Source organism: Grammomys surdaster, unplaced genomic scaffold (genome assembly GCF_004785775.1).
Source record: "Grammomys surdaster isolate TR1022 unplaced genomic scaffold, NIH_TR_1.0 348, whole genome shotgun sequence".
NCBI lineage: Eukaryota > Metazoa > Chordata > Mammalia > Rodentia > Muridae > Grammomys > Grammomys surdaster.
Window position 1 is genome coordinate 5,401,951 of NW_021604767.1, and position 25,527 is coordinate 5,427,477.

At 40.8% G+C, this 25,527-nt stretch overlaps 1 protein-coding gene across 4 annotated transcripts in view; it reads left to right on the top strand.

The window, feature by feature from the left end:
* Positions 1-368: 368 nt before the first annotated feature.
* Reps1 (RALBP1 associated Eps domain containing 1) overlaps positions 369-25,527 on the top strand; it is a 75,316-nt gene continuing 50,157 nt past the window's right edge. For all 4 annotated transcript variants that reach the window (XM_028779225.1, XM_028779226.1, XM_028779227.1 and 1 more), the window contains exon 1: positions 369-538. In XM_028779225.1, coding sequence (XP_028635058.1) covers positions 386-538 — 153 coding nt within the window. In that variant the 5' untranslated portion in view covers positions 369-385. The remainder of the gene's footprint in view (positions 539-25,527) is intronic.

Here is a 25,527-nt window from a genome sequence, read left to right on the forward strand (position 1 = left end):
GCCGCCGCTGTCAGTGCCGGGCCGAGGCACAGTCAATGGCGGCCGAGGGAGGCGGAGCGGCGGCCACGCGCAGCCCCGAGCCCCCGAAACTTTAGACTTCCGAAGCCCTACAACTTCTCCGAGGGGGGTGCGTGGGCGGAAGGGGGAGCCGAGGCGGGAAGCCCGAGAGACGCGGCCGAGCCCCGAGCCGCCGCCTCCTTTCCCCACGCCGAGCCTGCGGCCGCGCACAGCCGCGCGCCGCCGCCGGCTGTCCCGGGCCACACGAGCTCGCCGCCCCGCGGGGAGGCCGTGCCGCGCACAGTCCCCCGCCGGCCGCCCCGGATCGCGGGGCCGGCGCCACCGGGTGGTGCATGCGGGGCGGGGCGGCCGCCGGGCCGAGGCGAAGATGGAAGGCTTGACGCTGAGCGACGCCGAGCAGAAATACTACTCGGATCTCTTCTCCTACTGCGACATCGAGAGCACCAAGAAGGTGGTGGTCAACGGGCGCGTGCTCGAGCTGTTCCGGGCCGCGCAGCTGCCCAACGACGTGGTCCTCCAGGTACCGCCGCGTCCCCGGCCGCGCGGGCCTCGGGCAGCGGGAGCGGGAGTGGGCGACGTTTCCAGAAGGGCAGGTTTCCCCCGGGGCTCCCCCGGCGGCGGGCAGAGGTCGCAGGTGCGGGTGCGCGGGGACTCCTGGAGGGGGAGGGGTCGCCCTGCCGGGGTGGGGGCGGGGGTCTGCGGAGCCTCAGCTTGCATCCGTCGGTCAGCCTGTGCACGGGAAGGGCAACTTCCCAGGAAGGCTCTCGGGTTGTGTGTGAATCCTAGCTTCTGCTGTGTATTCCAGTATTCACATAGCTCTCCGGCTCCCGCACAATAGGAAAGTTACGAGTATAGGCAGGCAAGATGCCATATGAATTTTTGAGTGAGCCGAGCAGAATCGATGAAGTGAGTTTTGTTATGGTATCCAAGAAGCAGGTTGTTTTGTTTTTTATTTTTTAAATTATTATTTAAGGAAGCTGTGTTCTTGGGGGAGACTAAGAAATTTGATGTATTTGCGTGTAGATGGATGTGAAAAAAAACTTGCTCGTAGGATGGGTAGCCAATGTACCGTGGACAGTGGGCTTTCGCCAGTAGTTGGTGGAACTTGTGGATTTGGTTTGGGATATATTGAACAGCTGGAACCAGAAGGTGGATATTCTCCTCCATCTGTAGCTCTGCCCTGTAGCAGCAAGCACGGTTAGCAAGCACCTTCTTTGTCGTCTGTTTTTACAGGAGACTTCGTAGAAGTGCTAATATTTGTGGTGAGCATTACGCTACTGCTTAATGATTCATAGCTGCTATAGTAAGAGCCTGTTTAAACGGCATGGGAGGAAGGAACTGTTTTAAGTTTTCATCCTAATATTGATCCCAAACCAGTTATCCGAATCTCCAAACATATGGAGATGGAAGTGGATATAATGTAGTGGAAGCAGACCATTGGGCCAGAGGTTTTCTTTTACTTTTTCTTGAGACAGCTTCTTTCTTTATATCCCAGACTTGCCCTGAACTCAGGGTCCTATTGCTCCCTCAGCTGCTCAAGTGCTGGGATTACAGGTGTGGCCTGGGCCAGGAGTCTCCTGTTCAATAGAAACACTCTGGGCCAGCGCTCTGCCTCCTCAGCCTCAAGTTCTTGGAGGCCCATCTTAGAGTGAAAGTTAGTGTTCTAAAAAAAACTGTTGTGTCATAAACAAATTTCTATACACTTCGGATATGGATGATATATATGCCACATTATGAAACTTTTTGTGTTCAGAATTATCATTTTTTAATTTACTCTCAAACTGTGGGACTACGGTGCATGTGAGACGTAAAGAGATCTCTTTAAACTTGGATCCCACCCCCAAGATATCTCATTGTGTATACACAAACCTTCCAAAACCGGGGGGGGGGGGGGGGGGGGGTTGAAACTCAAAACCCTTCCGTTTAAAGCATTGCTGATAAAGGATAGCCAACCTGTACTGATTGAGGTAGCAATCTGGACTCTTGAAGCAGTTTACTTAAAATTTGGCCTAAGCCATAGAAATGTGAGACAGAAGGGGAATGTGGATTTAGTTTCTCTTATGGGAGTTTGATACTTTCTGAACATAGCTTTCCATGGCTTTTGGGGTTACTCAAACATAACACAGAGTTCTGTTCCCTTTGTTGAGCTAGATACTGGAGGGAATCAGAGGCACAAGGCACTCTGAGTGCTTTGTAAATGACAAGGCCATTCAGGTGTAAAGAAAAGTGTACCTGGGAAAGGTTCATTGTGTTCATAAACACAAAAGGAAATAAGAATAGGACACAGTTTAGATGGGGAGGGAAGATGGGCTTCCAGGCAGGGGAAAAATATGACCAAAAGTGGACCACCTCCAAGCCTTTTCAAGGACTAGTAGATATTAAGATTTTACCTAAGCTAAAATATGTTTGGAAATAATGAAACAGAGTTAGGAAGAGGTCCTATTACTGAAGACTGAAGGCAGGAGATTTTCATACATTTTTCAGTAGGCAGTGGAGAAGTGTTGGAAATTTTTGGCTTTGAGTGGTAGAGAGCGTAGAGGATAGGGAAGGAGGCTCTTACAGAGGTCTGGCATGGGTGCTGGGTAATGGACACTCAAACCAGAGTGACAACACTAGAATGGAAAATAAGGGTAGGTGTCTCTTCTGAAGAGCAGCTGGGGTCCTTATTACTTTCCTGTGTGAAGTGCCTTGTAGGACAATACTTAATTGAGTCCAGATGACCAAGACTGGGTGGGGAGCTTTGAACTGAATGTGAAGGGTATTTGAACGAAATGATTCATAAAAGCAGTCCTCTAGGAGGCTTTTGTCAGTCATAGAGAAGAGGTTGCTTATCTTTGGGGCTGATTTTGTATCAAAGATAGGAAATGGTGAGGAACTGGGCCAGTAACACACAAAGCACGGGATCATGGGGCTGGTGACATGGTTCCATGGGTAAGGACATCTGCTACCAAGCTTAGGACCCACATGATGGAGGGGAAAAACTGACTCCCCTAAGTTGTCCTCTGACCTCTTGAGACCAGTTATAACATGTCTCACAACTGCCCATAAATTCCTTTTTAAAAAATAAAACATTTAAGAACAGCAAGAAACAAAGTGAGAGAGGACAGTATATGGAGGAGTGGTTTTATACTCTTGGGCCATTTTTCAATGTCTAAAAATATTCTGGGTTGTTATAAAATGGAGGAGGGAATGGTTTTGCTGGCATGTAGTGGGTAGAGGCCAGAGATAAAATTTAATAGCCCGGAGTGCATGAGACAGCCTGTATAACAATTTTTGGCTCAAAATGGCAGTATTGTTGAGATTTGAGACCTGGCCTGGATTCTGACAAGGAGACAGGAAATGACTAGAGTTACAGGAGTTATTCTGAAGGCAAACTTGGTTAAGCGTGGCCTCTTTGGCATAATTTGGATGGAGAGATGGTGGCAAGGATTCTTCTTGGACATCACTCCAATTAGACAAGGGGCAGGATGGGGGCCTGGTGTAAAGAGGAATGCAGAGTGTGACTGCAGGCCTTCGGGATGCTGCGCACCTTCATTGAGTAGATAGAGACAAATATTTATGATGAAAGTTGGTTCTCTTCACATGTTGGCAGTCTCTTCCTCACATTTATCGAGGGCAGGGAGCAGACAGTGTTTTACATACATATTAGGACCTTGATTGGTCCAGTATTTTTCAACATTTGTTAATAAAAGTCACGAGAGGGCTGAGTCAGCTGGAGAAATGAGGGTAGAGAACAAAGGACAGAGGGCCTGGAGCTGAAGGAGGAAGGAGCTGGCGTTGAGTGGCCAGTGGGCTCCTTTTACCCGGCAAGTTGTTCTCATGAGAGAACTCACTTGATCCCTGCACAGCCTTGGGAAGTGGGTATCGTTCTTATTAACAAGGAACTTGGTAGACAGAGAAGTTAAATAATAGTGAATGTCCTTCCCTTCCCATTATCCCTTGCCACCTTGAAGCTGGTTCTTCACTGTTGGGACCAGCTGAAGAATGCAGTTAAGTCATTTAGACTTTGACTTGCTTGCTTTTGAATTATATGTAGTCTTTTTCTTTTGAATAGTGGAGAGTTTAATTTATAATGATGTCTCAAAACAATCACTTCAAAGAGAGGTAGATTCTTGTGGTTGCTTTCCTGGGTACAAACCGACAGTTTTATATTGTACTGTCAGCCATTTTAAGGGATATCACTACACTTGTTAGTATTTGTTACTTTAAAAAAATGTATTCTGTGCAGCCAAGTGTTCTATCAGTATATGTGTCTGTGCATCATGAGCGTGCCTGGTGCCCACAGAGTTGAGAGAAGTATGTCAGATTCCTGGGAACTTGAGTTTCAGACGTTTGTGAACCACCATACAGGTACTGAGAATTGCTCCCAAGTCCACTGGAAGAGCAATCAGTGCTCTTAACCTCTGAGCAATCTCTCCAGCACCCAAGTACTTGATATCTTGAGACAGGGTCTCCCTATGCAGCTGAGGCCGACCTGGAATAGCAGAGAAAACCTATTTAGGGGTAAAGAGTTTGTGGTTGAAGATAGTGTCAGTAGACCAGGAGGAGAAGCTTTTTTTTTTTTTTTTTTTAATATTTTGTCCTAGAGTAGGAATTGACGATCTGACCTACAGTAATTATCAATTTTTCCATCTGCTGAAGATTTTAAGTGTTAATAGCTTTAAAGTTAACTTTTGCAGAAGCAGTTTATTTTTTAAAGAATAAGAAATATATTATTTACCACATTAATCACTATATCTTCTTAGCTTTCACTTAAAAAAAAAACACCTCTTCTTTATCTGGGAAATGTCAGAACTTACACAGACTTGAATGTATGATTTTTGTGATAAAAGCTTTGAGTACTAACTGTCCTTTTATTGAAGTTTGCCAGCAGTGTGCCCTTTTGATGATGCTGAAAAGCTTTAGGTCAGTGTGTTGAGCTGGTAGAATATTTGAATAAGATACATAAACTTATGGGAGGAGAGCAACAACAATGAAATATAAACCAGTTTTTCTCTTGAAACTTGCTTGAGTTAGTTACAAAATCTGTTAACTAGTAGAATGTCTAAATTTATGCATTGAATATTAGAACTATAACCTTATTTACAAATCAGATATCAGAAGCTTAATAAAATGTCAGTTTGTTACTCTCAAGTCATGGGATTTTTATTTTTGTAATTTCTAAACCACTATCTAAATCACTTGAGTTAATTAGACATTTTCCATGCACCATTTATGAAAGAATAAACATGGCTGGCGTCTTCATACAGTGTCATGCTTACTTTGGGAATTCATGTCATGCTAGTTGGCGCCTTGCCTTCCTTTATGTCCAGTGTTTTAACGTTTGGGTTACTGCAAGCATTGTGACAGAGTAGAGAAGGACATGAGGAGCATTAAACAGAGGCTGGCCTCAGCCAGGTTTGTGACTTTGGCAGTCAGTTCACCTGAATCATCACACATGAAGTGGCTGGGGTGGGTTTTCTGGATTTCTGATGGAAATGATTGTCTTTTTTCACGATGGCTACTCTGCCCACCCATACCCGTGAGAACGTGGTGTGTATGCTGCCACTGTTCTAACACTTCAGTTGGTTTCTTTGCATTCTGTGAGTGATTTAAGGAGGAAAACCTAAGCCTGCAATGGTATGGTTGCAAATAGAAGATTGTATGAGTTGGACCAGGGAGTGTTTAAAATGAGAAATGCAGCCTGGCTTCCAATCTTTGTCCTTTCGTAGGCTGGATGTTTTGCAGCCTTCCCTCTGTGTGATGGTGTGAATGAGAACAGTCCCCTTAGGCTCATGTGTCTGAATCCTTGGTTCCCAGTTGGTAGAACTGTTTGGGAAGGATTAGGAGAGATGACCTTTTGGGAGGAGATGTGTCACTGGAGATGAGCTCTGAGGTTTCAAAAGACCCTTTGCCCAGTGTCTCTCTGCCTCCTCCTTGTGGATCAATGTGTGAACTCTCAGTTACTTCTGAACATGTCTTTGCTCTACTGTCATGAACATTTACCCTTTGGAACAGCCCAATTAAAGGCTTTCTTTTGTAAGTGGCCTCGGTCATGGTGTTTTATCACAGCAAGGGAAAAGTCACCAGGACACTGTGATAGATCTCTTCATTCAGTTCTTCCCTGTTTGCCTCTATAGAAGAAATCTGTCTGATGGAAGCTAGTTACGTACCATATTTCTTTAAGATTGGTAAATTACAGAACTTGGGCTTTTAAAAAAAGTATACATCTCTTTTCTGTTTTATTTCAAGAATTATCATATATTTAATTTGAAGTCTGTTTTGTTAAAGGACAAAGTCAGATTTTTTTAGTATATTTTTTTGAGTTGTTGAATCCTTTGTGATTGTGGTGGACACATTGGACATCTGCTTAGAAAACATAGTTATGCAACATTTTACATTTAATTTGATGTTGCTGCCCTGTCCTAGCCTGGTAAAGCTCGAGAGGCTCCCTAGGTTAACACAGTTTTATGGTGTGAAATACTGAAGAAACATCTTTCTCAAATCAATTTTATATAGTACTTCCTTGTGGTCACCATCTACCTCCATGGCTTATATGTAGTAGTGAAAGATCAGCTGCTATCTCTGCCACAGTGTGTTGTGTCCATGGTAGCGTTGAAAGGAACTGTGTGAACACAGAGGACCATTGGCAAGAAGGTAGTGAGATACACGTGAGAGGGGAACACATTTCAGCAGAGGCATGGGCAGGCAGTGATAGGGATGGGGCAGCAGTCAGGCCGCGTATCCAGGGAACTGTGTGACTGGTCTGAAGCCATGAGATTATGTGTTTAAGAAGAGAAGCTGGAGCATTAATGGACAAAAGAGGAATAAGGAAGGGGCCAGTTATTCTGGGGAGTTGGGATTTTAATGGGAATCTATAAATTTTTATTTAGAGGGGTAACATCTAAATTCTATTTTTAAAGACCACTCATAACATTTTTTAAAAAAAAGATTTATTTATATTTTTTTTTCTGTCTTCATGCACACCAGAGGAGTGACTCAAATTTTTTTATAGATGATTGTGAGCAACCATGTGGTTGAACTTGGCACGTCTAGAAGACCAGCCAGAGTGCTCTTAACTGCTGAGCCATCTCTTTAGCCCTCCTCCTCACTCATAACTTTTAAAGAGAGTACTGGGAAAGGTGAGCAGATTGGTGGATATGCAGGAGTCCACATGGGAAACAGCGGTGACTTAGATTAGAGAGAGGCAGCCAGGGGGAGAGGAGAGGTAAGATGTTGAGTTAAAAATAGGAAGTCATGCTAATGCATTTGCTATGGGACTTGAGAGAGGAAAAAGAGCGGAAGGATACTGTTGGCGTTGCCATTATTGGGTGATTGGGAAGCAGGAGGTCTTAGAGGGTGCTACTTTGGTAAAAGAGTAATGATAAATTTACAAGCTCTCTTTTGTTCATTTTAAATTACGGAAGTCTGTGTTACGGATTTTACCATAGACTGATCCGCACATCTTGAGGAGATATTTATCTCTTAGAGGAAGAGCTGAAGATTTTTAGATTGGTGGCTAACTGAAAACAGTAATTGAGGAAAATATTGAAGAAAAGACTAAGAAAAAAATGTCTGGAGTTGAGTCTCAAGGACCACTGAACATTTCGAAGTTGGGACATAGAAGCTGTAGGGTGGAGGCTAAGGACAACCAGAATGGTTGGAGGGAGGTGGAGAATGCAGACTGTACATCCTACCAAACATGCAAGTGTTTCATGGTGGCGAGTGCCAGCTGCGTTGAGTTTGGCTGAGAGGCTGAGAAATGTGAGTAGAGATGAAGCTATTGGATTGATTTAGGAGCTAGATTGTCATCGGTAGCTTCAATAGCTCTGTTTCATGGACCACTTTCAGTAGATACCAAGTTTGAATGGCCTGAGGATTAACTAGCCAAGGGCCCAGAGATAGGACCTAGAGATAGCTTTTTAAAAAGCAGTTTGCCCATGAAAGTGAATAGACCCAGGGCAGGCCCAGCTGAGTTGAGGGAGAAGAATGAGATTGTAAAGGAAATCTTCGAGGAGGCATAATTTCAGCTGTTCCACCTGTTGAGGAAAAGAAGAAGACTTAACAAGAGGGTAGGAATGGTCTGGATCCTGACCACACAGTCTTCGGGGAGGAAAGAGTTCATTCCTTCAATTTTAACACAGGGAGGCAAATAGGAATGTATATAGATTTAGTGGAGAAATGTTCCAGCCAGTGGCTTCTGCTTTCTCCCGAGACAAGTTTAAAATTGTAGTTTCAAAAAATCAGCATACTATAGTAGGAAACATTTGTTGTAGCATCAAAAAGATCTAAAGTTTTAGGGATGAACTGTAAAATATTATGCAAAATCTGAAGATTTAAACAAACAGAGTATGTGTCTAGGTTGGAAGGCTGTATTTAATACCTAGATTTTAACAGAATCCTTGTGGCTTATTGAAACAGTTAAGCCAGTCCCAAAGACTTATGAGAAGATACAGGAACAGAATTGGAGACTTGATCCTTCTCATTCTAAAAACTGACTACACTGCTATGCTAACCAGGACAGAATGATTGGCCTAAGATTAAATGCATAGATCAGTGATCAGAATTGAGAATTCAGAAATAAGCCTTTATATTTACGATTAGTTCACTTTGTGGGAATGTGCCAGGAGATTTTATTGGGAAAAGGGTAGTCTCAACAGATGCTTCTAAAATGGGTAGATACCTGTGTACTCAGGGAAAAATGTACTTAAGCATTTTGTTTATAAATCACATCATATACAAAAATTAATTTAAAATAGATTATGTGCTTAATTGTAAATTTTAAATCCAGGAAACTTCTAGATGAGTGACCTTGGGTTAGCTTGAGTTTTTAGATATGACACTAAGATCATATGAACCTTGAAAGAAAAAAAAAGTATAAATTGGATTTTATCCAAAAAATGTTTAATATTGCAGAAGATAAGAAAGTTCAAAGGATATAGACTTGGAAAGATATTTGCATATTATAAACATGGTAATGGTCTTTCATCTAGAATATGTCCTTAATAATTAGGGAGCTGTATATTAAACCACAGTGATACACTGTCACTAGAAAGGCTATAATTAAAATCTGCTAATACTTAGTATTGGTATTGTGAAGAGAATACAATACTTTCACACTGCTCTTGGGAATGTAGTTGGTACGTAGCTGTTTTGTAAAACACTGGCTTTAAAACTTGAGCATAAACTTACCTAGGAATAAACAGCCTTTACTCTTATGCATCTACCCAAGAGACATGAGAAAATGTTTCAAGAGTTCTTTGTCAGAAAATTTACAAATGCACTAGTCTATAGCAAACCTGAAAAACAATCAAAAGAATCTACCAATTAGTAATGGCAAATTAAATGTTATATCCATAAAGGGAAATTCTATTCTGTCATCAAAAGGAACACATTCTGATATACACTGTAACAAAGATAATGTTAGAAACTTACTAAATGAAAGAAACCAGACACAAAAGAATACCTGTTGTATTGCATTATATGAAATATTTGAAAACTATCTATAGAAAAAATGTCTATGGAAAAGATCCATAGAAACAGATATTGATGATTCTCTAATCCCAAGACAGAAGGAGCAGCCTGAAGGGAGTCGACTTTGGGAAAAGAACAGTTCTTAACTTGAGTTATGTGATGGTGTATAGTACTGCAGGCTTTCTTTGAACTGTAAGCTGTACTGTGGTTGAATTTTATGGGGTAAAACTTGTACTTCACAGCTCTGTTGTTTAAAGCATGAATTTGTTATTTTGAAAGTTAACTGGGGACTGCACTGTGAATATAATTTTATTTATCAAGCTGCATCATAATTTAATGCAAATGGGCATTAATGCAGATGGACTTAGGTTTTGAAGATAGACTTTATATGTAACTTGTCACATGTGGAGTCATTAGAACTGACTGCGCTTGTTTGTTCATTTTTGCTCACATAGTTTACACTGGCTCCTAAGACACTATGTAGCTGGGAATCACCTTGATTCCTGGTCCTGCTGCCTCCATCTTCTAAATGCTGGGATAACAGGCATGTGGCACCATGTCTGACACACCAACAATGAATACTGGGTAGTGTTTATTCATTTTGGTCTGTGTGTCAGGGATTGTTCTGCACACTGTGTGTATATTAATTTCCCCTTCTAAGCTCAAGTGATCCTCCTGTCTTGGCCTCTAGAAAGTACCCAGGTCCATGCTTGTGCCATTATATTCAGTTAATTTACTCTGTGTAAGCATAGTATTTGTTAGAAAGAACTAGAAATTATGACTTAGACAAATCTAGACCAACTCTGTCTTTGAACTTTGAGTGGTATGTTACTAATTTTTATATTGCTCTGATAAAACATCATGACCAGGGTAACTTATAAAAAGACTTTATATGGGGCTTCTAGTTCCAGAGAGTTAGAATCCATGGTGGTGGAACAGAGTAGCAGGAGGCTGGAGCAGCAGCTCAGAGCTCATAGTTTGAACCACAAACAGGAAGCAGAGAGGACTAACTCAAAATGGCATGAGTTTTTTGAAACCTCAAAGCCCATGCCCAGTGACATACTTCCTCCAGCAAGGCCATATCTCCTAATCATTCCCAAAAAGCTCCCACCTGGGGACCAAGTAGTTGAGTGCCCAAGACTCAGTGAAATCATCTCATTCAAGCCGGCACAGATCTTACTGTACTTAGATAGACTTAATTGGGATGTCATAATTTTATGGGAAATTATAGAAATGTAATACCCCAAAATATGAATTTAAAATAATCATGTCTGACAAATTATAATCTTAATACAACAGTATTCTCTACTACTTGGAGACTGAAAAATTAGTCTGTCACTATCATGACTCTGTAGACATCAGGCTTTTTAACATCTCCATTTAGTTATTGAATTTTCATAAGTAACCAGATCTTGTGTCCAGGCATCACAATTATGCTTCTTTGTGTAAAAATTAGTTGTAAAGAGTGCTGGTCTATGGGACTGGAGAGATGGCTCAGTGGTTAAGAGCACTGACTGCACTTCCAGAGGTCCAGAGTTCAAATCCCAACAACCACATGGTGGCTCACAACCATCTGTAATGAGATCTGATGCCCTCTTCTGGTGTGTCTGAAGACAGCTATGGTGTATTCATATATAATAAATAAATAAATCTTTAAAAAAAAAAAAAAGGGCTGGAGAGATGGCTCAGCGGTTAAGAGCACTGACTGCTCTTCCAGAGGTCCTGAGTTCAAATCCCAGCAACCACATGGTGGCTCACAACCATCCGTAATGAGATTTGATGCCCTCTTCTGGTGTGTCTGAAGACAGCTACAGTGTACTCATAAATAAAAATAAATAAATCTTTAAAAAAAAAAAAAAGAGTGCTGGTCTAATATTAATTTGATTGTTACTATGGTTTGCCTATGAGCTAAGCAAAAGTACAGATTGATGTTGACATATTAGTAGACTTGAAAAGGAAAATTACTGCCTAGAAAGTAAGAGTCAGTGAGGGTTCTTTTTATGACTTGGGGGCCACGGGTTCAATGTTTTGAGTGCATGTTGCACTCTTACATTATGATCTAGAGTGAGTGTTTGTTCTAGAGTACTACATTGTGTCTCACAGGAAAACAGTTAAACACCTTTGTAATTTTCCATGTCAACAAATATTGAGTTTAGTCAAAATAGAATAGACTTTGGAATGTGACAGCTTCAGATTTAAATCTCTGCTTGGTGCTTATTAACTTCTCACCCTGATCTGATAATTGAACCTGCTCAGACTCCTGTTAATCCCAGTTCTGAAGGATTGGTAATGAACAACAGCCAGAAGTGTGTGTAAGCAATGTGCATGGGGCCTGGTTCTTAGAATGTGACCAAATAAGTTTCATTTGCTCAGCTCTGCTCTGCAAGAAAACTTGGAATCTGCAGTATCTTGGCTTTAGTAATAGAACCGGCATTACACCTTCTGTTGCTTGTGTTTTGCTTGAACACAGTGCTGCTCCCAGTCTTAGAGCCTGCCAATGGTCCTTTTATTTTCCCCTCTTAGTGTGCAATTAAGTTGAGGGTTTGTTTTCCCTAAGTGAAATATACCCAAAGAAAGACCAGAGACCTCAGTACAGGTGACTCTGAGGTGGGGAGCCCATAGAGCTGGCCGAACAGTGATGCTGTTTACAAACCCAAGTGAAGCAGAGGAGCTGTTGGGTGGTTGTTGTTGTCTTCACAGAAGACTGAAACTTAGCAGAATGTTCTGTGACATGCTTTTTATATTCTTTTTGTTTGTTTGTTTGTTTTGTTTTTGTTTTTTCGAGACAAGGTTTCTTTGTATAGTTCTGGCTGTCCTGTAACTCACTCTGTAGACCAGGCTGGCCTCGAACTCAGAAATCCACCTGCCTCTGCCTCCCAAGTGCTGGGATTAAAGGCGTGCGCCGCCGCCACCACCACCACCGCGGCCGGCGCTTTTTATATTCTTAATATCTAGACACCAGTTTATGCCTTAAGCCTAAGTCAACCAGAATGCATTTGTTAGTGAAAGAGGTGAGGCCTGAGGCAGGTATTAGAAGCCTGAGGCATAAGAGGTAGGGCCTTAGAGGTAGAAGAATGAGGGAGACTCCTGACCAGTTTGTTATTGCTCCTTTAAAATGTTTTCTAGTTTAAATTTGGATGGTTCCTGTTGGCACTTTCCTTTACGTTCCTTGTCATTTCTTACTATATTCTTCAGGCATAGAGCAAATCTCTTCTCATGATGAGTTCCTTTTAGTCTTCTTTTCTATTGGATATTTTATTTACATTTCAGATGTCATCCCCTTACTCCATACCCCTCACCCAGAAACCCCCATCCCATTCCCCCTCCTTCTGCTTCCATGAGAATGTACCCCCACCTACCCTAACACTCCCACCTCCCCACCCTGGAATTCCCCCACACATGGCTTCCAGCCTTCATGGGATCAAGGATCTCCTCTCCCACCTATGTCCAACAAGGCCATCCTCCCTTACATACACAGTTGGAGCCATGGATCCCTCCCTAAGTGCTCCCAGGCTGGTGGTTTTAGACCCTGGGAGCTCTGGTTGGTTGGTATTGTTGCTCTCCCCATGGGGCTGCAAACCCTTTCAGATCCTTCAACTCCTTCTAACTCCTCCATTGGGAACCCCTTGATCAGTTCAACGGTTAGTTGTGAGCATCCGCCTATGAATCTGTCAGATTCTTGCAGACCTCTAAGGAGACAGCTATATCAGGCTCCTGTTAGAATGCACTTCCTGACATCCAAATCAGCGTCTACCTTTGGTGGCTGCACAAAGAATGGATACCCAGGTGGAGCAGTCTCTGGACGGCCCCTCCTTCAGTTTCTGTCCCAAACTTTGTCTCCATATTTGCTCCCTTGAGTATTTTGTTACTCCTTCTAAGAAGGACGGAAGCACCCACACTTGGTCTTCCTTCTTCATGAGCTTCATGTGGTCTGTGAGTTGAATCTTGGGTATTTCGAGCTTCTGGGCTAATATCCAGTTATCAGTGAGTGCATACCATGTGTGTTCTTTTGTGATTGGGTTACCTCACTCAGGATGATATTTTCTATTTCGATCCATTTACCTAAGAATTTCTCGAATTCATTGTTTTTAATAGCTGAGTAATATTCCATTGTGTAAATGTACCACATTTTCTGTATCTATTCCTCTGTTGAAGGACATCTGGGTTCTGTCCAGCTTCTGGCTATTATAAGTAAGGCTGCTATGAACATAGTGGAGCATGTGTCCTTGTTACATGTTGGAGCATCTTCTGGGTATATGCTCAGGAGTGGTATAGTTAGGTCCTCAGGTCATGCTATGTTCAATTTTCTGAGGAACCGCCAGACTGATTTCCAGAGTGATTGCACTATTTTGCAATTCCACCAACAATGGAGGAGTGTTCCTTTTTCTCCACATCCTCACCAACATCTACTATCACCTAAGTTTTTGATCTTAGCCATTCTGACTGGTATGAGGTGGAATCTCAGGGTTGTTTTGATTTGCATTTCCGTGATGACTAAAGATGCTGAACATTTCTTTAAGTGCTTCTCGGCCATTTGAGTTTCCTTAGTTGAGAATTCTTTGTTTAGTTCTGTACCCCATTTTTAATAGGGTTATTTGGTTGTCTGGAGTCTAACTTCTTGAGTTCTTTGTATATGTTGGATATTAGCCCTCTATTGGATGCGGGATTGGTAAAGATCTTTTCCCTTTTCTTTTTTAAGATTATAAACCAACTCACTTTTTTTTTAGTCCTTTGATTTTCTTTGCCCCAGAAGTATTTATCTATAGCAATCTGAATCGAGGTACAAACAGTATTGTTTATATGTAAAACAATATATATTTATGTATAAAATAACATTGTATTATAGAGAACAATTTAATACTCGTATATAAAATACTGTGTTCATGTTTGTTTGCTTATTCATTTGATTTGTACTTCTTGAATTTTTCGATGGCTGTCCCAGCAGGTAATTCTTCACCTGTACTTTTCTAACACTGCCCTTTATGTTTGTATTTCTATATTTTCAGTATCTTTATTCCTCAGCAGTATATTGCTAAACTCTTCAGCCATCTTAAAAATTCCAAATGACAGTGATTGCCCCTTCAGCTTTTGAGACCAGATTGTATATTCTTTCAGCTAGAGCCAGTATACTTGGAGATAGGATAGAAGCTGCCAAGATGACTTGAGCCAGCTATTGTGACCATACTGAATGCATTTATATTACATTAAGGCATTGTTACCTCAAGATTGTTCTTGTGTTTGCCTTTAAAAAGTTGGTTTTGTTTTGTTTAGTTTTTTTGTTTGTTTTGTTTTTGTATCATGGCTTAGCTAGAGATGTACTTTAGTGATAGAATGATGTTCAGAACCCTAGGTTGATCTCTAGCAGGAGCTACAGACAGAGGAAGGGAGATGCCATGGCCCACTTTAAGTATTAAGCTTACATGAATATTTCTCCCAAGCTTACATGAATATTTCTCCCTTCAAGTGAGGTCAGAGCTCTCATAAGATGTATGGTGAGAGTGGTCTTTGAAGTGGTGCTGTAGAAGTGACTAGTCAGGCTCCAAACACAAACTCAGGGCTTAAGTATCGCTGTTTCAAGGTTGGTTGCCTGTGGTTGTTGTTGGTTTTTTTTTTTTAAAGGCACCTGACAGCTTTCTTCCTATGTCCAGCTCCATCCTGATTGTTGTCCTAACATGGGCTTTATGCTCCAACTCAGCAGGCTGTGATCTGTTTGGTGCAGAGCTTGTGATTTTAGTAGTTGCTTCTCATCAGGCTGCTTCCTCATTTGGAACACTCTCCTTCCACTTCCAGGGTGTTCCCCATCCCTGTATGAACTGTCTTCACTTTGGTAGGCTTTGGAGATCCTGTTTTGAACAACATCATGGGTTTCGAGAGCTTTGCTCCTTCCTGATCAGTTGTGATTAGGAATGACCAGAAAAACTTAGGAAGCTAAGGGTTTATTTTATTCACAATTGCATATATAACAGTTTACCCTCAAAAGCAATGAGAGCAGGAACTCACCCAGTGCACGAACCCAGAAGTAATTGATGGGCTTGTTCCCTTATGACTTGCTCAGCCTGGTTTTTTATAGAGCCCAGGGCCGGCCCAGTAAAGGTACCACCCACAGTGGGCTGGGAACTCCCTCAGCAATCACTAATTAAGAAACTGCCCTCTATAGGCTTGCCTACAGCCTGATCCTGTGGAGGCACCTCCTCAACTTGGGCTCTTTCCTCTCAGATGACTCTAGCTTGTATCTAGTTGACATAAAATTAGCCAGTACAGTTGGTACCATTTGGAGTTTGTCCATTGCTTGCTGCACTTCAAAGCTAATAACACTGGAAATGTGTTGTGAATAAAATTCAGATTTCTTTTTTGTTTTCCTCCTTCCTACCTTCTTTTCTCCCTCTGTCCTTCCCTCCCTTCTGCCCTCCTCCCTTCTTTCTTCCTCCCTTCCTTGATTTTTCTCTCATCCATCCTTCTACCCTTTCTTTCTTACCCCTCCTTTCTCCCTTCTTATCTCCTTTGGTGTCCTACATGGTCTCAAATTTACAATCCTCTTGCCTCAGCCTCTTAAGTGCTAAGATTACAGGCTTTCACGTATCTAAAATTCAGATTCCTTTTCATCCATGATCTCATGGTGTCGCAGGAGAGTATAAGAAATGCATAGCAGATATTTAGAAACACAAGACCAGTCAGTTGCTTCATCCTACTCTTGCTCTCGGAGGAGATGAGGATGAGGGAGTAAGGCAGGCCTCCTCAGGCAGGGAAGTCAAAGTGTGGGGGTGAAGTTGTGCTTGGCTGGCTTGTTGCCTAGCACTGTGGGTGCTTTTCCCCCACCCCAATCAGCATTCTGGGCATGAGAGAGAGGCAGCAAGAACAGGAACAAATAGCCCTGAATTCTGAGCTCTGACTTTGCTGATATGTTTGCCTGTTTGCCAGTTCCGTCTTCTCTCTTTGAGAACTTTTAAAAAGTGTAATAGCAGACTTGGAAATTAAAAAAAAAAAAAAACAAAAAAACAAAAGGCAGAAATTTATTTTCAGTTATAAGGATTAGCTGTGGCAGAATCTGGGTATCTCAATGCTGCAGCATGTACCTTTGTTCATAAAATACAATATAAAACATAACTTATGGAGTTTCTGAGTACCTGGGTACAGGTAGAGCCACAAATAAATTTATGGGTGAGGGTGCCTTTGCACACAGCATCACTTCAGGATAGCACAGTTCCTAGCCTAGGCCATTGCAACTTGGGCCATGTCAGAATCACTATGCAAATCTGCAGGAACAGAAACAGAAGTGGTTGAGGGCAATAGAAGAGCCTGCTCTCAGAAAGAGTGATGGCCTGAGGTAGGGAGGTTATGGTTAGGTTTTCTGTTCACTGCCCACAGTTTTAAACCAGTCAGAAATCTTTTACTTCCTTGATCACATTTCTCTCTAGACTTAATTCTGGAAGGAATCCAAACCTAGTGTTTCTCACTTGAACCTAACAAATGGCATAGCTGTAATTGCCATACTTACCAGTGATGTTTATGGTGGTCAGTTTCTGCAGTGTTCCTTTTTGCTGCCAATGTAATTCTCTTGAGTTTGCACACCCACTTGTCCCGTTATCTTCTCTTTTACTGTCAAATAACAATTGGTTCCTGTTTCTGCTTGCCCACCATGGACCCTATTTTCCCCAAGTACTAGTCATCTACCTTTTGCTTTGCCTTCTTTTCTTTTAAAGATACTCTTTTAAAAGGTTTTAATTATTATTTTAAATATGTGTATATGTAGGTGTGTGCCTGTGTGGGTAAATAAATCTACACGGGCACAGGTGCTTGCAAAGGCCATTGGTATTGGGTGGGTGCCTGGATCTGGAGTTACAGGGAATTGTGAGCTGCTGGAGCTGGGTATTGGGAACTGAACTTAAGTGCAGCTCCTCTACATGAGCAGTGTATATTCTTATTCATTGAGCACTGAGCTATCCAGCCCTTTAAAGATACCTTTTTTTTTTTTTTCCTTTTTGGTCTAGTTTTGGTTTTTTGAGAGTATTTCTGTATATAGCCCTGGCTGGCCTGGAACTCTGTATACAAGGCTGGCCTGGATCAAACTCAGAGATCCTTCTGCCTCTGCTTCCCAAGTGCTGGAATTAAAGGCATGTGCCACCATGTCTGGCTTAAAGATATTCATAGAGTTCATTTCTATCCTACTTAACCAATCCAGACCTTTCTTTGGATCTTTCTTTGTTTTACCATCTCCCTTGCTGTTGTCACTGGATGTAATCTTGGTGGGTATTATGTCTTTTATCCTGGTGCTGAAGGACTCTGTGTTTGATGTCCCCATTGTCTCCGTACTTTTTCCTATTTTATAGAGTTAGCTTTGATTCCTTTCTTCTATTCTGCCTCAAGGTTCTGAGAGCCCTTTGAAAGGTCTCAGTTTCTCAGTGCTTTCTTGCTGTTGTATTTTCCAGCTCTAACCACTCATTGTTATACTGCTGCAGTAGCCTCCTAAATCCCAGTGAACTCTGCTAAAGTGCTAAAGAATGAGAGATTGGATTAGAAGTTATAGGGTACTCTTGAGACCTAGTCTGTCAAGATTATCCTGCAGTTAGCACTCTCCCTGGCTTGCTCTGGTTTTCTGCCTTGCCTCCACTACCTTCTTACCCTGCTCTGTTAACATTCCCCATTTGGATTGCTTCTGGTGTTTCAGCTTACCAAAAGCCTGTCTCTTTTTGATGGTCCAGATGAGATTGCTTAAAAGCAATGTTGGTTTTTCCCCCCCCAGTATTACATACCTCTAATTAGTTCTTAAAATAGCAATAGTAACTATATAGCACTTACAATAAGAAGGATGTTGAGCTAATTGACATATCTGTAACTTTAAATTTAGAAGTAGGTATTTTCACTTTTCTGCTGAGAAACCTGGAACTCATAAGAGGCTACATGTTTGTTCAACATGAACTGAGAGCGAATCCAGCTCCCCCAAGGGCAGTAGTTACACTTGGTACTGTAGATTCGAGAATGCATACAATGACAACCCTATATCCTGGCATATCTTTGAGGCTTGTGTATTATATGCAGTAGATAAGACTGTCTACCTCCCAACCCCCAGTATATTTTGAATATTTATTTGAGGACTGAAGAGATTTTGCTGAGGTGTTCCTGTAGTGCTGCTGACTGTAATAACTGGTTTATTCTTTGTGTTAGAGCAGTCTCTAAGATGCCGATGGAAATACAGTGCTTTAGACCTGGCTATGTACTGGAGCCAGAAGGGAGGCAGCAGACAGCTTATGTTTTGTTTCCCAAGTGTAGGATGTGTACCCAGAGAGATAACAAAGCACAATTGGAAAGAAAGCTTTCCCTTCTTGTTTCTCACATCTCAATACTAATCAGAGGAGTATTCAGCTCTCACCTTTTAGGTGCTGATTTCCTTAATAAAGACCAGGAAAGTCTTGATGTTGCTACAGGTACCTTTAGCAGACAGTGGCATTGGCTGAAGTTGCATAACAGCTTTGTTTTACTCACTTTATTGTTTTTATTTTCTATTTCTTTCCATTGAGACTTGTTTCTCGTGTGTATTGTGCATGATAGCACAGGTGGTCCATGGGCATGGCAGATTGTGGAAGGAGATGCCTGTGGCAGACAGTGACAGTCCTTACAGTGTTGTGCTCTGGAATCATAGAGAGATGAGCACATGCTTTGTGGTCTTGTGCTAATATGCACTGGGCTTGTACAGGAGCTTTCTCTGCACTGTTCTGGTCTTCAGAAGGATGGTCATAATAAGCACTGACACTCCACTCCTCAGGTGATAGATTGTTCTCTCCATCACATCATCAGGTGTTATTTGTCCATTCTGTTATTAGTTAAGATAAACCCTTTGGTAGAGTTTTAAAGTTGCAGTTTAATTCTCAGACTCATTAAACAAGCATCAAAGTGCTCTGGACTTTCTTCTGTGCATTGTTTTCTCATTTGTATGCTAGGAGTAAAATGGCACCTGCCTCATAGGGTTGTTTGAGGTAAGTGAATTTGAGAAGTACCTTGCATAATGCCTAGTACTTGGACTAACACTATATAGGCATTTGCCACCACCATCATCATCATTATTATTATTATTATTATTATTATTCCCCTGAAGTGAAGATAGAATTTAGAATTTTGGGAACTCTTGGGGCTTTGCTTGTTATTTGTATCATCGTGAGTTGAATGTTGTATATGTGCATTTGACAGAAGCTAAGTAACAGTTAAGCATAATCATACTGTGACTGACATCAATTGTCCTGTGAGCCTAACAACAGTCAAGAACAGTAAGAACTAGATCTTTAATAAAACTACTGTGAGCTACCTTTAGCCTAGAGTTAGTGCAATGCAATTGCACAAACTCCAAAATAGGGCACTAATAAACTCCTATCCATTCAGGGACTGAGACTGAAGCTATGTATGCAATAGTACTTTCTAATTGAATGAAATACCAAGGAGCAGTTGATGTGTATACACACACACACACACACACACACACACACACACACACTTAGCAATTAGCAATTCTTTAAGGATCATGGATTCATATTATTTGTATCATTATGCTTAATATTTGTTTTCAGTTTTTTAAGGACAAGTAGTGTATTTTACTCTATGAGCTATGTTTTTAAAGGATAACTTATAAAACAAGCATGTTAAGCTAAGCTATTCTTTGCCGCTTCCCCCAGCATAACAAAATTGATCTTTAATGTGAAGGACAATTGATCCTCATACAAAATTTAAAAATTAGATAGTGAGAAGTATTTCAATAAAATATTTAATGCAAAAATAAAAACCTGTTAAGGCAGTTGGAAAATACAAGTATTTACCCTTGAGTTTCACAAAGGGTATTGTTCCTTTGGTGCCCATGTTCAGGATAGCGCTAAGAAAGTGTCTTAAACTATTTTCACATAAATCCTCATAGTGAATTTAACTTCTTTATTCTATTTATGTCTGATACTTTGGCAGAAGCAGATTTTTAAAAATAGTATAGTTTTTTATGTAAACATAGATTTTGTGTGAAGCTTGCATTTAGAAAACATTCATCATGAAAACATCTGGCATCAATGGGAGAGGAGGCCCTTGGTCCCTGTGGAAGCTTGGTACCCCAGCATAAGGGGATGCTAGAGCGGTGAGGTGGGAGTGGGGGCTGGGCAGGGGAGTACCCTCATAGAAGCAAAGGGGAGAAGAGTGGGATGGAGGGGATTGTGGAAGGGAAACTAGGAAGGGGGACAATGTTTGAAATGTAAATAAATAAAATAACCAATAAAAAATACTTATGAGAAACGGAGCCTTGAAAACAAAAAACAAAAAGAAAAGAAAATATTTGCTCTAGATCAGATCTTAGTAATAAAGCCTGTAGACTTCCACTTCAGTTTTGCTCCTCTGTGTCCTTGAACAAATTACAGAAGCTTAGTTGTTTTCTGGTGAACAGTACTTATCTCAGAGACAACAAAGTAATTGGATTAGTCAGTATGTCACTGAGCTTGGAGTACACAGTCTATAACATGGTTAATAGTGGTAGTTATTCTTAGAATCATCCATACCTTAAATAGCTAATGGCATGGGTTAGTGTGTTACTTTAGTACTGAGCTGAGTAGCTTTCTCCTTACTGCAGGTAAGTACATTTTCCACATCTGTGTTTGCTGCTGGCCACTGGTAGTAAGTGTAGACCAGAAATATCACTAGGACTTACTGTTTGACCTGATTCTGCTTGTTCACTGGTGCTGCCCTTCTAGTCTGTGTTTTTGAGAAATAGTGGGCTCCTGGTTCTCCCCTGGAGGAGCAATAGTGACCTGTGCTGTGCAGTCCTCAGCTTCACCACTTAACCTCTCTGTGCTTGTGTTGCCTCTGTGAAATAGTCACAAGAGCCTATGTCTTTGTCATTTACAGAGATTAAATGAGCTCGAAAGAATGAAGCCTTAGAATGAAGCCTGGCCCAGTGTGAAATGTTTTACTCTTACTACTTTTAAAGTTTTTATAAGGAAATTTTGTGGTTCTCTGTAGGTAGGCCCCCATGTAAATCAGATTTGAAAAGTAGTAAAGTCTTCCCGGAAAATATTGCTTTTTAATTAAAACATCAGTAGTTTTGGCTTTTCATGGTTCAGTATGCACTATGGGTTCAGTGGATCAAACCTCTTTGGAGGTTTGGAAGAGCAGATGAAGGTGGCATGTGTAGACAGCCTTGGCTTATATCTCTTGTCCCCATGACTGAAGGACGTGCCCCCTTTACACTCTTACAAACGTGCAAGTTTAGATGTAAGTTTTCTCTGCGCTCTTAAGTGTAGGTTACTTGCTGGGTTTATTTTACTGAACTGTTTTCATAAACCACAGCACTGTCCAAAGGTAAACACTGTTTGAAGCTCAAGTTGTAATGGCTTATAGTATTTTCCTAATTATTTTTATTTTTGTGATTTGTTTTCTCCTGTTAGCATATGCTTATAAGGCTTCATGGTGGGGACTTGGGGTGGGGACTGCTTCCTTAATGTAGCTAATACAAGAAATTATTTTAATTGATAATATGGTACTTAGATTGAACTGCCAATAAACTTGAAAGGTAATTTCAATTTTTCACATTATAGCCCTTATCTCTGAGGCTATCACAAGTGTTTTGTTTAGATAACCTTATAAATATGATAGAGATTACAAACACTAAATTACTTACTGGTCCATATGTACTGCTCTTACCAGGGTAGACAGCTCATAGGTTTACTGCCTAAAGTAAGTAGGATTGATAGCTGAAAATAGTCATGTATTGCTAAAGGGAGTTTTTGTTAACTACCTATTCTGTCCACAAATTTTCATGTTTAGTATGTTGCCTTAGACCTAGTTTCTGTTGACTGATTCAACCAACACATTCTTCATAGTGCCTTTCCTTGGCAAGTAGACTAAAGCCTGCCTTCTAAATAGTAAGGCACCTCCAGGTCCCAAAGCATATTGCAATGCTGAGTTCTTATGGTGAAGTTCTATGATAATACCAATAGGGAATGAAAAAAAATATAATGTATTTGAACACTCTCTGCTGAGAAGTTATAGATGACATTTATGTTTTTTAATCTTATTTTTAACCAAAACTAGTTATATCCTTTGCCCTAGCTTTCTTCTGCCAACCCCTCCCAAACACCCCCACCACCCACTCCCTCCCAAATGCTTAGCCTCTTTTTATGAGTTGAGGAATTGATCAGTCTAGTTAATATGTGTATTTTCACTTATACTTTTTGTATATGTTTTCTCATTCTGTTCTTTAATTCTCTGACATATAACAAGAAGTTACTATCAAGTTGTAGTAAATTTTCTGACAAATTTTTCACATTTTGGAGGTTTTTTTTGTTTGTTTTGAGGTGGTCTATAAAATAATATGTATCGTATATCAACATCACAAAATGTAGGCTGCTTATTTTACCTAAGGAGATACTATTCTTAGTGAAGAAAAGGGATGGTTAAAAAGTAAGATGAAGTTGTGAGAAGAGTTTTGAGAGAAAGATGGAGAGCAAGAAAGTGTGCACAACAAAGAGGATGCTGACTCACATTCACATGTATGAAAAGAAATTCATAGCAGGAGGAAGCACAGAAAGCATGGAGTCCTGACCTCAGGTTGGAAATCAAAGATCACTAGAATTGTGTCAGCAAAGCAATACGTAATTAAAGGTTTCGGATAAGAGATGTAGTAAAAGTGATAGGAGGTACTTGCTCTAGTGTAACTAGCAAGTACTTCAAAAGGGTTGGCCCATTTGCATTTGTACTAGACTAGATTTTTGGAGGGATTGGGCAATGAAGTTGGTCACCAGGAGGTAGTGAAAGTCTCTTAGGGATACAAGCATGATGGTGACATAAGTAAATGATACTGGTTATGTGCTTATTTTCTGGACTGTGCTAAATTTAAAGGGCCACTCACATATCAAATCTAAAAAGTTGGTTGTACTGAAGTTGAGCGTAGGATCCTAGTTACTAGAGTTTGGGAGATTATGAAGGTAGCTAGGAAAAGGATATTGATCAGTGGGCTTTAAGTTAGCTAGAAGTGAGAAGTTGTGGTATGTTAGTGCACAGTAGAGTAAGCATAGTGAACTTTAATGCACTACATTTTCCAAAAAGCTACAAGAAATGTTTTGAACATTTTCACCAAAGAGAAATGACAAGCATTTGAGGAGATAGAAATATTTAGCTAGACTTAAATGTTATATGATGCTTATTGTCAAAACACCCTATTATGCCATTAGTATCTATTTGTGTGAGGTTTGGGAGATGTTTTATTTTTGTTTTGTATCAGCTACAAATAAATAAGCCAGTGGTTTCCTTACCTACAAACTCATCACTTGGAAAGCTAACAGCAGATGAGCCTAAGGCCAGCCTGGCTACATAGTGAGACCCTGCCTCAAAAGTATAGTGAGATAAGTGCAATTTTAAAAAGGTTACAGGAAAGAGAAGAATTGTGATGGTGGGTAATGATGGAAAGATATAACTTTAATGGGCAAATTTGGACTAGAATATGATCTTGTGTGAGAGAAAAGTAAAATTACAGAGGTACGAATGATTAACCTAGGTAAGAATGGGCAGGGGGATTGGAGCTAGAGTATGGGAGCCTTGAACTCTAGCCTTAGAAGTTTGTCTTTTAAGATATAAAATCACTTGGAGCTGTACTTCAGGATTGTTAGTTCAGCAGTCTATGTAAGAGAGGATAGAGGCTACCACGGAGCTGATCTCTTCTCATTCACTGTGTCAGCCAAATAGAGATTGACCTTGTTGGAAGTTCCAGGTGCTGGGAATGTAAGTGGCCTTACCTATTCTCTGGACAGTAAGTTAACAGTGTGGTGGCCCCTGAGGTCATGATGCTGAGCTGAAACTTGTATAACAGGAGCAAGGAGGAAAAGCCTAAAGGGAAACCATGCTGGATTCAGCAAGTACTGCAGGGCCCTGGTACAGAGGCAGTTTAATCCATTGGAGAAAGTGAAGAGTTTGTTAGAATTCACACGGTGCACTGGTAGAAGATGGGGTGATGTGGACTTCAGAATTACTATCTTGGTTACTGGTTAGCCATTTCAGTATTGAGTTGTCTTGCCAGATAAGATTTTATTGTAAAACTAATATATTTTAATTCATTGATGACATCAGATGACAAGATCTGTACATTGATTTGTCGATAGTCTGCTTATTTTTTTCCTGAGGATCTAGAATATTAGGTAGCTGAAAATCTCTAGGACAATTCTATAAGTTCAGTAAATAATGGATGTGTGTGTGTGTATGATTATCTTGTTATATATACATGATTATCTTACATAAAACTTGTTCTTTTTCCACCCTATTCTTACCTATTTGCTAGAGGCTATGAAATACATTGTTGTAACTTTTTTTCCACTTTTCCAAAATGGAGACATAAAACAGACTAAACATACAAACAGTTTTTTAAGACTTATTTTTAATTCTAATTATGTATATACATGTGTGTCTGTGTGTGGCGCCTGTGCACATAAGTGCAGAAACCCACAGGGAAATTGTATCCCTTGGAGCAGGAGTTACAAACAGTTGTAAGCTACTCAATATGGGTAATTGAGACTTGAAATTGGCTCTTCAGGTCCTCTGCAAAGGCAGTATATGTTTTTAATTGTTAAGCCATCTCTCTACCCTAAAGCATTTATTCACTAATTATTTTTATTTCTATGTTTGTCTGTATTAGTATATGCCATGGTTTTTGTAGAGCCCAGGTATTTAGAAAACAGCCCTGAGGTGTCAGATACCCTGGAGCTGGAGTTACAGGCAGTAGTTATCACCAGACTTGGGTGCTGGGAACAAAACTCAGGTCCTTTGGAAAAGTAGTGTGTACTTTTAACCACTGAACCACCTGTCCAATTTCCAGATACAAACCTAAACACACACACACACACACACACACACACACACACACACACATCATTACAGAATAAAACTTCTTGAATAGCAGCTGTTGTTTAAACAGCTGGACACAGCAGTTCATTACTTTCCTCAGTGCCAGTTTGACTAGTCTAGTCCTTCCTTGCAGCCACAGGCATGGGTTCTCGGTGGCTGCTCTAAAAGAGGGCATCCACGTTGTTGACAGCAGACACTGGCTCT